The 15,496-nt window shown below is 41.4% G+C and overlaps 1 protein-coding gene across 1 annotated transcript; it reads right to left on the bottom strand.

Moving 5' to 3' along the window:
- Positions 1 to 1,672: 1,672 nt before the first annotated feature.
- On the bottom strand, positions 1,673 to 6,325 carry S100P (S100 calcium binding protein P; the record flags this gene model as incomplete). Its single annotated transcript, XM_082282658.1, has 2 exons — positions 1,673 to 1,822; positions 6,188 to 6,325. 2 exons carry the CDS (start codon positions 6,323 to 6,325, stop codon positions 1,673 to 1,675), a joined length of 288 nt encoding a protein of 95 aa, XP_082138784.1.
- Between the last annotated feature and the right edge of the window lie 9,171 nt (positions 6,326 to 15,496).

Genomic DNA, 15,496 nt, shown 5'->3' with positions numbered 1-15,496 from the left:
CCTTGACAAAATAGTGAGGGATGTGATAGAGGAATCTGCCCTTGGAAGTGCTGAGCTGCACAGCAGCCACAGGGCAGAGCCAAGTTGGATAAGAGTTCTAAAGATATCTCAAAAAATGGAAACAATATGGAGCAGTCTCTGAAGAAAAGGCGAGTTTGGGATCCCTGGATTGGGAAGACTTTTGCACATTTTGCTGACAAGTAGTTTTCTTGCTCAGGTAATGCAGAAAAATAATACTGTTGTCAGTAACACAGCTAATGGTACTTCTGCAAGTTAGTAATGGGTGTGTTGCAATTCATCTCCAGCCATCCAGCACCAGAGCAAGCTAGATGAAACAACACCTGTAATGGTTAAAACTAAGACTGAACTAAACTAATAAGACCAAATTTTCCCATCGAGTTCCCCAAAGGATGAATACACCTAAACAATGCATGTTTGTATAGGGTTACAAATGGGTCAAACCTGTGGTGTAACTTCAGATTCAGGAAACACAGTGAAACTGAGCTCTTGTTCCAGGCATGCAGCTGTGGTCAGCCAGCTCATTGTACCAGGCTCCAGGAGGAAGAGGAACATGTTTTTGTGTTAAAGCAGAGCTCTTCACCTACAGGGCTCTTGTTCCTGCTTTTGCTGTGCTTCATGGTCTTTCAGGGGCTCCAGAGTGTGCAGGGAGTTGTGGCACCTCTACCTATACAGCACACTTGTACGTGCAGTAGGACAGGGAAATGTTTGGCTTCTGCCACAGGATAGGAATAGCACCAAACAGTACCGTTCTGTAGATAAAGGAACTAAATTTAATGTTTCTGCAGTTTGCGTTGGGATGCTCACCTGCAAAGTGCTTCAAAATATATATTTAATTCTTTATACAGTCTTGCTCCAATTACAGAGTTCAGATGATGTCTGCTCCTCTGAAAGCAAATTCTTCCACTTCCCCACACAGACATTTTTCAGGTAAGGAAGCAACAATTGCTGCCATTTTTGCTTCAGGCAAAAATATTATGGCACAATATTTGGGAGAGTATTTAAATTAATTTTAAAGTAATATCAATATATTAGTACAAAAGTCTTATGGTGTCATAGAAAATAAATTTATGTGATCTGGGTGAGATGGCTCACTAGCACACAAAACTGCACAGAATCCTCCATGCTGAAGAAAAACCCAAAAGGTGTTTGGGGTTGCTTCGATGTTTAACCAAGAAGGAACCTACAAGGCAGCCCTGCAACAACCACACAGCTGAGGGTACCAAACAGGCTCAAGTGTAGCGCCAGCGGGGCCTGTCCTGTACAGCTGTGGTGGCACACGTGGATTTGGGCTGCATCCCAGAGATGCTGATGTATAAAAACAGCCTCCAGATGATTCATGGCTCCAGCAGCACTTATTCTTGTGCAGCTTCTGTACTGGGATGAATATTGAGCCTTTCGGCTAAGAAAAGAATTTTAAAACCACAGAAAGGGAGAAACTACTCAGTGTGAATTAGTGGGAGCCATTAAACCCAGGCTGTTCCACAAATGAGAAGAAATTAGCATTCAGGATAGGGAATTAAGCTCAGTAGGGTTTATTTTTACAGTGCAGCATGCTAGCAAACTTCATGGCAGTACATGGAAGGAGTGAAGGGATCCATATCACTAGCATATGGAGCACAGGCAAAGACAGCTTATGTGAGTAATTTGACAACTACTTGGCTGCATTCTGCTCAAAATATTTGTGACAGCAGCAAGTCAGAGCTGCCACAAAGATGACAAATTCTTTGAAGTCCACTTGGGAATCTCCATTTTCATCCAGGTTCTTGAAGACATTATCAATAGCATCCTTGTCCTTCCCAGACTGCAAAAGAAAAAGAGCAGGTTGATCTGAGAGGATGCATGACCCCAGTGCAGCAACATCTCCACCCACACTCCAAACAAGGTCCTTGATTGGGCTCTGGGCACTTGCTAAGGTCCCCTGTCTTCCCACTGTCTGCACAGCAGCAGCAAGTACCCAAAGCATTTTGTATTACACCTGAGAGCTGCAGTCATGCACTGTCACAGAGAGGCAGGTTTGCTACATTTAGAAGTGTTTATCACCATTAAAGCTGTGTAACACAAAGCCCTGAGGACACTACCCAGATGAATTAAATGCCATGAGTTCCCCATCCACTCCCCTGGAAAGGCTCAGCTGGAGCTCAGGCAGCTTGCAGTTTTGCAAAATGATGCTTTCCTGAGGCAAATGTCAAATTTAAGCTTCATTGAATACCTCCATGCCAGAAAAGATGCAAACAGCCTCAAAACTGCTTTGAGTGCTGCCACTGGCCTTATGGCCCAGCAGAAGCTGCTCACAGGGGCTGGTGGCTGGAAAGTTGCCTCCTGAAGCCTGCGGGATGCTGAGCTTGAGTTACCAGAGCAAATCTTTTTCTAAGTTGTCATTATTCTTCTAAGTTGCCATTAATCTGATGGAACAACTGAACACAGTCATCAGTCACAGCTGTCAAGGCTTCATGAGAGGGAAATCCTGCTTATCAAACCTGATTTCCTTTTACGACAAAGTAACCCACCTAGATGATCAAGGGAAGACAGTTGATGTCATCTTTTTGAATTTCAGTAAAGCTTTCAATACTGTCTGTCACAGGATCCTTCTGGACGAAATATCCAGCACACAGGTGGATAAACACAATATGGGATGAGTGAGCAACTGGCTCATGGGTGGGGCAAAAAGGGTTCCAGTGAATGGGATGACCTCAGACTGGGGGCCCATCACTAGTGGGGTTCCACAGGGTTCCATCCTTGTCCTTGTGCTCTTCAACATCTTCATAAATGACTTGGACATAGGACTGGAAAGGATACTGAGCAAGTTTGCAGATGATACAAAACTGAGAGGGGCTGCTGACTCTGTTAAAGGCAGAGAGGCCCTGCAGAGACATCTCAAGAAATGAGAGGGCTGGGCAATCACCAATCATATGAAGGGAACACGGGTAAGTGCCAGATTCTGCACCTAGGATGGGGCATCCCTGGATGTACAGACAGCTGGGGAATGAGATGCTGGAATGCAGCACCACGGAAGGGCACCTGGGGGGCTGGTTAATGGCAAGTTGAACGTGAGTCAGCAGTGCCCTGGCAGCCAGGAGGGCCAGCCCTGTCCTGGGGACATCAGGCACAGCATCACCACTTGGGCAAGGTAGGGGATCATCCCACTCTGCTCTGCACTGGGGCGGCCTCACCTCGAGTGCTGAGGGTAGTTCTGGGCACCACAATACAGAAAAGACATGAAACTATTAGAGAGTGTCCAAAGGAGGGCAGCAAAGATGCTGAAGGGCCTTGAGGGGAAGCCGTGTGAGGAGCAGCTGAGGTCACTTGGTCTGTTCAGCCTGGAGGAGACTGAGGGGAGACCTCATTGCAGTTCCAGCTTCCTTGTGAGGGGAAGAGGAGGGGCAGGCAATGATCTCTTCTCTCTGGTGCCCAGTGTAGGAAGTTGTGTCAGCGGAGATTTAAGTTAAATATTAGGAAAAGATTCTTCTTCCCAGAGGGCAGCTGGGCACTGGAACAGGCTCCCCAGGGAAGTGATCACAGCACCAAGCCTGGCAGAGTTCAAGAAGAGTTTGGACAATGCTCTCAGGCACAAGGTGTGATTCTTGAGGATGTTGCTGTGCAGGGCCAGAGGTTTGACTCAATGATCTTTGTGAGTCCCTTCCGACTCTGTATATTTTGTGATTCTGTGAACATCTCAAGGCTGATGCTAAGCAATGCATCATCAAAGTAAAAAGTGGTTGGTTGGGGTTTTGGTTTTGATTTTCTTTTGGTTTGGTGTTTGGTTTTTTTTTTTTTTCATTTTGTCTATCTATCTATCTATCTATCTATCTATATCTATCTATCTATCATCTATCTATCTATCTAAAGAAGTTATTTTCTAAAATATCTTACAGGAGGGATTTTTGGCTTCGATAATCTAGAGGGATTTTAGAGGCTGCAATTTTAACATTAAACAGGAGATGGCAGTACAGACCTGTTTAATCTAGGAAACAAGCGTGTGGCTTTTGAAGATAAAAAAAAGTCTGATATTATATTAGAAAGAAATTATACAGGCTTTTGGAAAATGTCCACCAATTTTAAATAATTATTTAAATAATCAATATTAATAATTTAATACTATTTAAATAATAATAATAATAATAATAATAATAATAATTTAAATCTGAAGGCAATTTTTTATCATGATCTATTAACTAATTTTCTTATTCTGTAATTTAATATATCACTTGAAATACAGTGTATTTAATATCACTAAAAATTGAAACAGTTCCCTAGATTTGACTGATGAATGTGTCTGGAAGGTTTTATACATTTTCACTTTGTAAATTACAGTGTTTTAATTTTATAAATTAATATTTAAAATTATTTAGTGAACTACATGAACTAGTTTTAGCCTCCGAATTATTTCTGAAATGCACAAGTGGGAATTGGCTTTGCAAACTCTTTATAACTGAGTCCAGTCCTTCAGTCTGGTGGTATTTCTGCCTGATTGATTCAAGACCTTTCCAGGCAGTTGTGAGCTGTGTCAGCTATAACCAATTCTAAGGCCAAAGGCATACATGAGTGTTTAAAAAAACCTGTTTTCCAGAATTTCTTGCAAGTAAAAAGCATGGATATAAATGGCAAGAAAATACAGGTAGAACTTTTGTTCTGAAGTCATACTTTTGTTCTCAATTTTTTTTCTTGCAATTATCAGTCTGGCAGGACGGGAACAGGGAACATTGTTTAAATTTATTTAAAATACTGGCATAAAAATGCCTCTTTTTTTTTCCCCTAGAAGAAGTAAAGTAGGAAAAGGAGATAGAGACTGGAATATAAGAGAACAATTAGCTAATTACCTTCCTGGAAAATTCCAGTTTTTCCACCAGTTGCAGGAAGTAAGTAGAGCCAGTAAGAGCAGCTGTGGGGAACTGGCAAAAGTGGTGCCTGGTCACCAAACACAGTCAGGGCAGACCTCAGAGCATCATCCCATGTGGTAGCTGCCTAGTACAGTGGCTCCCCAGCCTTATTTAGACCAAATGTGGAGTGTCTGGGGGATTTCCACACCCTCCCAGAACAGTGGTTTTGTTGTTGGTTTAGTTTCTCTTTCCATGGAAGTGCTGTGGGTACCACACAGCTCCATGCTCAGGAGCAGGACCCTTCTGTGATGCTGTTGGGTCCCAAGCACTGATCTTACAAAGCTTTTTCAGAAACATTGGAATCTATCCCCCCGAGCCTTTATCCCCCAGGTCCTTATTCTGAATATTGCATCTTTTTGATTCGTGAGACAAAACTCCAGCAGGCATGGATTTCATCTGGTGAATTCATACAGTTTACACGGAAAGATGCTAAATTGTGTCAAGTGCCCTGGCTGCAGTACCCTGAAATAGTTGTTAGAAAACTGAACTATGCTGGATACAAAAACTGAGAGTGACACAAGGAGCATTTGGTTCTAGACTTTTGCCATTAAGAACAGTAAATGTACAAATAGGGAAACATTACTCCAGTGTGGAAAGAACAATGTATTCAAAAGTATTTTCTGGATTTTTGGTGAAGGGAAACAAATAAAAAAACCCAAACAACTGAGAATGAAAACTATTTGTCTCCCTAGCAGCTAAAGCTTTCACTAGAACAGATTAAGCCCTTTGAATATCTACTTAAATGCACTTTATGATTACATACAAATCTATGTTGTAAAATATATTTCCATGTCTTTCTTTTGCTATTAAAGGCAAATGCCAAATACTTTGCTCTGAATTAATCTGTTGTTCTGGTTTATGCATCATTTTGATGAGCATACTGAGTATGTAGTATAAATACCTAGAGAAGGTAAGTGTATGAATATTTAGAGATTCTCCATCTGCAGTCAAGATCTTCAGTTGCTGACAGCACAACTACCTTCACTGTAGTTGTGACATGAAGTGAGATGATAAATCCAGGGATAAACAGAAGTAAGTGAATTCTGAAGTTGAAACCCAATCTATTTCAAAGCCATTGTCCTGATAACTCAAGTGATGAATTTAGCAAACAGGGGAAAACCCTGCATATTAAAATCAGTTTTACACAGTTTGTGCAAAACATTTTTTAAATTGTGTATTTTCCTGCAAAAAACTGCATATTTTGGGATGCAATTTCGCTAAAAATGTACTAAAAGCTGTTTCTGCTCTTGCTCATGCTACACAGAAACCGTGCCGTGCTGTTCTCTTACCGCAAGGAAATTTGGCAGCTCCTTTTCCAGGAGGGTCTTCAGCTCTGCTTTGCTGAGGGTTTGCCTGTTGCCATCAGTCCTTGCATACTGGTCAAAGACAGCAATGGTCATTCCCATCGCAGTTTCCAGCTGAGACATGTTGCTGTTGGAGCCTGGCTTTCTCCTGAACAGGCACAGCCTCAGGGCTCTCTTGGAGGATGGAGCCTGCTCTGCTTCTGGGGTTCTTTATGCATCTGTCCCCTGCAATCAATGGCTGCACACCCAGGGGACAGTTATCCCTTAGCAAACACCTGTATCTGGGTACACACCTCCATGCCAACACCTGTTCAAAACTCAGGCTTTATCACCCTGGTGTGACTGGTACAACCAGTTGCTCACCAGTAGAAACCAGCCTCTCCTTCAGGGTACACAGTGTGACTAACAAATGAAAATCAGGTTTTGTTACTGGCTGTTTGCTCAAGATTTGTTCCTTCAGATATCCCTATGGGAGCAGAGGGTTGGCAGCCCAGTTTCAGTGGAGTATCAGCCTGCTCAGGAGGAAGAGGAGCATCTCACCTCTCCCTCACCACCATAGTTAGGGACTGTGAGGGGCTGCAGACTTGGGCAGCCCTCTCTACCTAGTCACAGACCACATGGATCACTAGCACACACTTGGGATGTGATTCTCTGGATCAAAGGTAGAGATCTGCCATGCAGACAGCTAACACGCTCAGTCCATAGTGGGTGTCACAAGCAGGTCTTCTGAACCAGCATCTCTCCAGGGCCAGCAAAGGGAGCTGCTCCACAAAGAGCTTGCTCAGGTAGAGATATCTGAAGCAATAAACCTGATACTTGATCAAACAGCCAATATCAAAATCCATCTTCATCTGCAGTAAAAAAACTTGCTATTTACTTTACACAATACAAATTTTGCAATGAAATGACTTGTTATGAAAACAAAAGGTCACTCTCAAGACCTGTGTTCCTCTATGGCCTCTGATGAACTTTGTGGTTTGCTTGTAAACCAAGGTCCCCCATCATTAGACAGCAAACTGGCTGGACTCACACCTCCACAGAGCAGAGCTCTTTGAGGGTCTGTGCTGGGAGCTGGGTGGCACCTGGACAGTGGGAGCCCAGCTGGTGGAAGCTCATCAGCTGCAGCCATGCTGAATTTTGAACAAATTATGTTTTCTGGCCAAGCACAGGGTAACTTGGTCTCTGTCAAACTCCAGGTGCCTACACCAGACCTGGAGGAGCTCATTTGAGGTAATATCTAGAGTATGTAGAAGGAACACACTGAGGAAATTATTTGGGGAAACCTACCAAAACTAGGGCATCATGCATGAATAAGGTCGATGGATCCCAGGGAGCAGTAGCAGTGTTCTCTGTAGAAGACCCTGACTGTGGACTCCCAAAATGAAACCTGAGTTTGGATGTCTTTGGACATCCTTGAAGATGCTTTCAGAGAACTTTCCACTCATAAAATACTATAAAAAAGTTAGAAAAAGTTGGTTTTTAATGAAGCAAAACTTTAGAAATTAAACTCCTTTCTCACAAATGCCTATAGCCACCTGTTCCCCAGGCAAGATCTTCCTCTAACATCAACAATATCTCAGAGCAAGAGTACACATCACATGTATGTGGAAATCTAGAACTGTTCTGAAACAAAATTCCTATGATTTTCCATCTGTCATTTTCCAACAACTGATTTTGCATTTCCCAAATGCAAATGCATTCCCAGCAGCACCTCAGTCTGTATACTTTATTCAAACAGTTCATGAGAATTACTTGTTCCTGACTTCAACCTTATGACATAGTTGCAACTGATTTGCATTAAAGGGATAAGGGTTTTAGGTTAAGTTTGAAAATTTTACATTAAAGTGCATGTTGAAACCTGTGGGGTTTCTTCAGAAGAAGAAACAAGAATAGAGCAAACAACTGGCCCTTGTCAGCTATGAACATCATCTGGTGTTTGCACACACACACAGGGGCAGTCACTGGTGTGTCGAGTGACACGAACTTTTCTTTGTCCTTTTCTGACATGTATCTGTAACATGAGTATTAAACATGTCCAGCAAAGAAAAAACAACTCCTCCCTCTAAAGGAAAAAAAAAAGTTTATTTCATGCATTCTTGTGACTTTGAATCATGAACATCAATGTTAGCTATACAGAAGGAAAAAAATTGTTCTCAAAAGGGCAGAGAGGGAGATCAGCTTCAGTCAACAGGATATGTCAGTATGTCCACTACTCTGCCATCTTTCACTGGCAGAAAAGGTGTTTTCACACATTTTCCTCCACAAACATAGGTAACTCACAATTTTTATGATGTGGCTGCAAAAGTGCTAAAACACAGAATAAACCACAGGACTTGAACTTCTACTAACTGAAAGGTCACCATGGCAGTGCTGCCTGGTTGGGTTTCTTTATTTTTGATGTGTATTTTATCAGTATTCATGCATGTTGTGCTGGTTTGGCCAAATTTAGAAATATATCCTCTGAGAGAAGGCAGGTTACAAACCACCCCTTCCAAAATTTTCCTCGAAGGAAAGTGAAGGAGATAAAAACTATTTACTTAACAAACACACAGGAAAAGGAAAATAGTTCTAAATAAAATCTCTCACTGTGAAGAAAAACCTGGGAAAGTGTTGGAGTCCTCCCTTTGGTCTCCTCGGAGCTGGGACTTGGCCCAGGGCCAGGCCCTCTGTGCCCAGTGGAAAGTCCTCCTGATGTGTTCTGATATGGAAGCAGTCCAGTAGAAAAGGGAGAAAATCTGAAATTCCAGGGAATGAAAAAAGGTTCAACTCTCAGTCTCTCTCTGGAGAAAAAGAAGCTGAAACTGGCCAAAAACTGACCAGGGAATAGCAAGCCGGGTGCTTCCTCACTCCCCTGTCACAGCTGAAAAAAGTCTCTATCTCTGTATGACCTTGAACAAGCTGCAAACTGCTTTGAAGAAGTTTTGCTCAAGTTTTTCTCCCTCCTCTCAGGCTCAGTTTAAAGGCATAGAAAGGCACAAAATTAATTCCTGGGCATAGGGCAGCGATATGGGATACACATCATAAAGTCACCCCAAGACACATGTGCACAAACAGTACTGCTCAGAGTTTTCAATTCACACTTTCTGTACTGTTTAAATATTTTCTTATGATTTGTTTGCCATTAGAAATAGCAGCTTTGTGCACACAGCACAGACTATTACAGTTGTTTGCAAAACCAAAACAGAGTACAAATAGAAGGCCCACATAGGACAGCAGGCAGTGTTTTGATGCCAACCCATCTGTCCAGTTCCGCAGTGAGAGAAGCCATTTTCTGTGGGCTTGTTCAAATTTTGTATTATAATTGTAATGTAAGTAATACTCATTTGCTTCTTTCAGGTTTCTTTCTTTGAAGAATGGTATAGGCAACAGCTTGGATGAACATTTACTGAGAGTTTGTACAGAATTAGGTTTTGCTGTTCCTAACTCGGACCAAAAGTTTAAATTATATATGTGATACATATGTAGACTGTCACATGCATAATTTTCAAAACCCATTCACCTGTACCCAAATTTTATGGCATTTGGTCAGATATTCAGGCTTACATGAGGTTTGTGTGACTCTGTGCTGATATTCTCTTAGAGAATAAATTTTATTCCATGCTCTTTGCAGCAGTGTCTGTTTTAGAAAAGTCTGAATAAATAGTCTTATCAATTCTACTGTAAAGGCCCATTTGAGTCACAGCCAGATAAATAGATGAAATGGGATAGCTGAAACAGTAAACTTCTCTTAGAGCTTTTCAACCCTTACAGCTTATCTTATTCCTATAGGTGCAGGAAGCTACATGAGAAGGACTTTTTGATTTTCCACAAATCTGTTATGTATCTGGATGGCAGAAGCACAGGAGGAAGAAAACATAACATGAAATTATGAACTTGTTTTTTTTCTTGTTTCTTGGCAGCAGTACGAAGAGCAATTTATTTTTCTCTTAGCAAGAGAGTAACATCTGAACAATAAACAAACATTTCATTTTCCACATTGAGATAAAATAGTCAAACCCCCCAAATGTTCCAGTGTCCTGGATAGTCTGTTGAACTTCAAATATCAACATACTTCATTTACCTTGCGCTGCTTCTCAAGATTTTCTCTGAGTCTGGTTAACAGTTTTTAAAGGTCACTTCATTTCCGCAATACATGGTGAATGATGCAATTACTACATTGTTTTGCAAAACAAAGTAAAAAAGATCTAAAAAAGACTAAACAGGCACTGGTGGGGCGCAGGCAGAAGAGGAGCTTGTACAAGAACAGTGTGCTGTTCAGTGACACACTGGATAGGTTCTGTTAATTACAGACAGGTTTTCATTGTTTTATTATCATTTACTTCTCAGAATATCCTAAAAATGTATTTCAAAAAATGCAATTAATAAGTTCACATATCATTTCAGTGAAGTTTAAAGGCAGGTAAAATGGAGAAGACCACAGTCAGCTAATTGTCTCTGTGATTTCCTGAGCTGAGAGCTGGAGCAGTAACACTGTCATCTGGCAAAGCTGTGCCATGGGAAACACACTTCCAGCACTGCATATTGACTCTAATCAAACACATTTATTAGTGCATGAGACATACCCACATCAGACTGCAAAATCAATGAATATATTTGCGGCCAATAAATTAATATTTGCAGGGTAAATACTTCTGTCTAGTTTTCAATCCTCATTTCAATAATTTCCTGGATGGCATTCTTTGCAGCGTTCTTTTATACTTCAGTTTAAAGGTTCTTGATATTAAGTCTTCCAAGAACACCTCTTATTTTTAGTTGTAATGACAGAAAAAGAGGTCACACCCTAAGGTAACTTAATGTTGTCCCCACAAGTGCTATAGTTTGTAAAGCCATCATTCTACAGCCAGTCTCACACCAGCAGCCCAAGTGTCATTTTCTCTGTTTTAACACTTATGTAAAATCCAACTCAGCTATCAGCCAATCTTGTGTGCTGTGGTGAGCATAGTAAAAAGCTGGTCTATGGTATGGTCAGAGAAAATAGGAAAAACAGAAGAAGAGAAAAGGGAAAAGAAAAACAAAGAGGAAAAGAAAAAGAAAGAGAAAAAGAATAATCAGAAAGGATCAGAAAGCACTGTGAGGGAGGATGGTTGTTTTGTAACACTTAAAGCAACTGAGCAAACCTTTTAAAGGAAATTCCTATTTGTTATAGAGAGGTAAGGACATGCAAAAATGAATAAGCCAATTCCAAGAAAGCTTTCAAGAGACTTCTGTAGGCAGGGAGGAATACTTTGGCTCTGTTAAGATGTCATGCTTAAGCACGAATTAAGCAATACACTTTTTCCTTCATTGTACAAAAACATTTCCTGAGAGGAAGGAATCCCTAAGAGAAAATTGTCTACTGTTGAGAGTCCATGCAGGAAACATGGACTTTCTCAAAGAAACCCCTATGCATTCCCCTCAAAAAAATTTGGTTTTCATTTTGAAATATTAATTTATGTGCACACTGAGGATACGGGTAGGACTGACCCACTATCCCAGAACTATGTGTAAAGTGAGGTGATATCCATAGATGCCATCAGGAAGATTTACAAGGCAAATTGATGGAGTGGAAGTTCCCCAGGTGCACACATTTACAGAGCTGGCTGCTTTCAGTTTCCTGAAAGCAATCACAGTGTAGTGTAGTGCAGCTGATAAGAGTGGGGCTTTTTCAGCAGTTCTGTCACTGTTAACAGGGCAGGAAATGCTGGGCTCAGAAATACTGGAAGCGGGGGTGGGAAATGCAACTAGAGCCTGCTTTTGTTGTTACAAACAACTTCAGATTTCATGTATCAGAAAAAAAGAAGACCTTCAACAAATAAGAAAACAAAAAATGACCTGCACAGAAGTGGAAGAGTCCTTGCCTTAGAGAGGGGAATCCAACTATGAATAGAGTCTCACCTAGAAGAGAGGATGCTTGACTGTGTTGAGGAAATGTGGTCACAAAGCTGCATTATTTTGGCCAAAATTTATCCTTTGAATGTGCTTTTACCTATCTAGATGTCCTGCCTAGTATGTGTCTTAACTAGGGTAGACATTGCTGTGACAGGACACTGGTTATGGTGTCTCAGGAACAACCTGTGCCTGTCTGATGATCTTGTGCTCAGCACCCAGACTCACCACTCACATAACTCTGCTACCACACTGCACATCAGAAGGTGAGGTGAGAAAGCAGTTGCAATTCTTTCTACCCAGAGGCAGTTGGTATGAATTAAATGGTAACTACTCTTTCCATTTCCTTTCTTGCTTGATAGCAGCCCCGTTTTGAGATTAGATCTAGAGTCTTTAGATTAAGGTTAGTCTGTATTTAAAAAGAAACTTGAAATGACAGTTTTTAATATTGTGCAGCTGCTAATCTGAGAAAGCAGAGTTTTTCTATCTGAGAAAAAAAAATTTTTTTGGTTTTTTTGGAGGGTCTGTCACCCTACTACCTGACCTTTTTCTGCTGTCTTTGTTAGAGAAGCTTTTGGCTTTTTTCTTCTCTCCAGAATTAAAAGCTATAAATCAAAAGGGGGAGCAACACCTATTACTTGCTTCCATCATTTATTTCCACAGCAGAATCAGAAGCCCTAACCATGGACTGCAGTTGTGTTGGCCAGGCAACTTACAGATATAGCATTCCTGGCTTGTGGAGCTGAGCATTCAAGTTCAGGACAAGGCAAGGACATCAGCAGATAACAGAATACACAACATCTCAGAGCAAATGTACCTGACAGGCCCAGTTCCTTGTTATGATTTCAAACCCTTAAGTTGTTTAGTTATACCTCTAATCTCTGGTTGTCTTAAGTCCATTAATAATACCTAACACAGGTGCTGCGCTTGTTGCCTCTCTGCCTTACACTTTGTATACTCCTCCACCTCTGTGGAGTTGAATAGTTCCTGAAACAAAGTTAGGAAGAGCAGCTTTGGGTGTATAAGATGCTGCTGAGCCCTGCCAACAGACTCTACTCTGGAAAAAAGACAAGGAATTAATTTTTGTCACATCCTCTCAGCCAACAAAATTCACCAGCACCCAGCACCAGACCACATCAACTTAGCTAAAGACCTTTTACTAGATTGTAGCAGTTCATAAAAAGCCTTCCTTTCATCTCAGTATTTCACACTGTAGAAAACAAGAAACATTTACACACGATCACCTGCCCTTTCTCTTGGTTAGAGAAATGGCTTCGTGTTGTTTTGATATTTGTATTTTTTTGTCAGTTGTATTTGCAGTTTCCTGTTTACAAAGCACTGACGGAAGAGCACTTAGTGAAAAGAATGATAACAAAAAGCCCTTTACAGCTGCCCTCTTGTAACCACGCAGGGGAGGCAGGATTGACTGAGTGGCTGTGCAGAGCTCATTTGCCAGGCAGGGTTAAACCACAACGTTGTTGCTGCTGTGGCAGCCCCGTTATCAGGCACAGGAACATCAGTCACAGCACCACACATAAACAGGATGTTGATTGGAACACCTCATCATCCTGCCTGCTCTTGAGGGTCCTTGGTGTAATGGAGCCAGGAATGCCTACTCCATAATCTTCTTCCTTAGATACTATGAGAAGAAAGAACCCCAGCCCAGGGCTTGGAAGAAAATGTGCAGTTCAAGCCAGATCGTACCCAGTCGCTAGGAGTAGCTGCCTAAGTGCTAGGTAGAGGAAATGAGATGTCACTCCTTGGATGGTTTTGCAATGGATTGGGAAGAGAGAAGTTCAGGCTCAAGTTGACTGTACTAGCTCTCCAAACCAGGGTGAGGAGCATGACAGGAACAGAGAGGGAGCCTCAGTTGTAGGACTATGACTAAGCCAAGTACATTGATGAGACATTAAAAGCACAGAACACACACAAGGCTTTTGAATCCATTGTGCCAAACTTGCTCCTGAATCAGCATGCTTCAGCCTGTGCTTAACACCGGACTTTGGACATCAAATTAAATGGAACGGAACCATGACTTTTCAGCAGCTTGTTCAAAAGGAAATAGCCAATAAAATGGCTAAAAGCAAGGGCCCAGGACTCTCTTCAGGTTCTATTATTAGACAGATGCCTTCATTATATACTCGTCAGTTAAACAGACAGTTAAAACTGAGATCATACTGCACGCCAGAACATGACCTGAGGTTAATTACAGAGCGCTCTTTTGTTTTAAAGCTAACAAAACAGCCAAGAAGAATTAAACCAGAGGGATTTATTGCTTCCCAAGTGGCACAGAAGCAGAGGAGTTAATATATTTGAGGCAGAGGTGTCAAAAGCGGGAGCTCTAAAAATACTCTGCTGGCTCATAGCCACCACTGTCAGCCACAGATAAAATAGGTCATGATAAATTGGGTGTAGTCTTCTACTGCCAGATGTTGGAAATGACCATGTTAACATACAAAATGTGAGCAGCTGTTAAAAAGGCAGCATTCTTTGCTGTTAGGAGCTACATTTAATCAACAATGTAATGAAAATAGGATTTGGAGAATATTAAGCTGCAGTTTAGTGGCAATCTCTTAATTTAGTGGTTTTCTTTAATAATTCCCAAACACTGTACATCTCATTGTGATGAAACAGAGAAGTAACCAGCAGTATACAGAACGACCAAAATTTACTGCACCCACTTACATAACTGAGAGCTTCCTTGAACAGGACCTGGGCTGAAGGTCACCATTTTACTGATTACGACTTTCTTGTGTAGCAAACAAAGTTACAGGGTTTGGGGGAATCCAGAGCCCCATCTGCGATCCTCAAACAAATATGGCAAATGACAGAGTTTCATCACACAGTAAAGGAAATGGATCTGTAATAGTGAGCTTCAGGATAAAACCCACCAGGATTTTAAAATAACTGAATTTCAAGAAGAAAAAAAATTATTATTTTGCTTTATTCAATTTACACGTAAATACCATGAGATGTATTATAACAGTTTCTCTCATACAGAGCAGTGATTACAGTCTAGTTCAGACAGCAGCATATTTATTGCAGTAGGGAATTCAGGGCAGGTTACAGAACAACCCAGGAAAGAGGATCCACAGCACAGAGTGAGACACAGCTGAGCTACAGTGATTTGAGAGGTACCTTTGTGAACTGCAGTCAGTACAGCATAGACACAGCCACACCATGAGCTGTGCTATATGGCCACAAAGATTTCATTAAGAGTATTTAGTAGCAAGCCAGTCACATATTTAGCTGACACAAACAGTTTTTAAGGGCTCTGGGAAAGCTGTTTGGAGTCTACTGCACTGCCCAGGTACAAGCTGGACAAAAATCTCAAGCAGTGAAGTTGTTTCTACCTGCACTGCTGACAAGATGTTCTAACCTCCAGCTAAGCTCTAAAAAAACATTAACAGAAGATGGCATAACCCTGGT

This window comes from Coloeus monedula, assembly GCF_965178545.1.
Source record: "Coloeus monedula genome assembly, chromosome: 5".
Taxonomy (NCBI): Eukaryota; Metazoa; Chordata; class Aves; order Passeriformes; family Corvidae; genus Coloeus; species Coloeus monedula.
The sequence above is the reverse complement of the archived record's forward strand: the minus strand, read 5'-3'. Positions and strand labels throughout refer to the sequence as shown.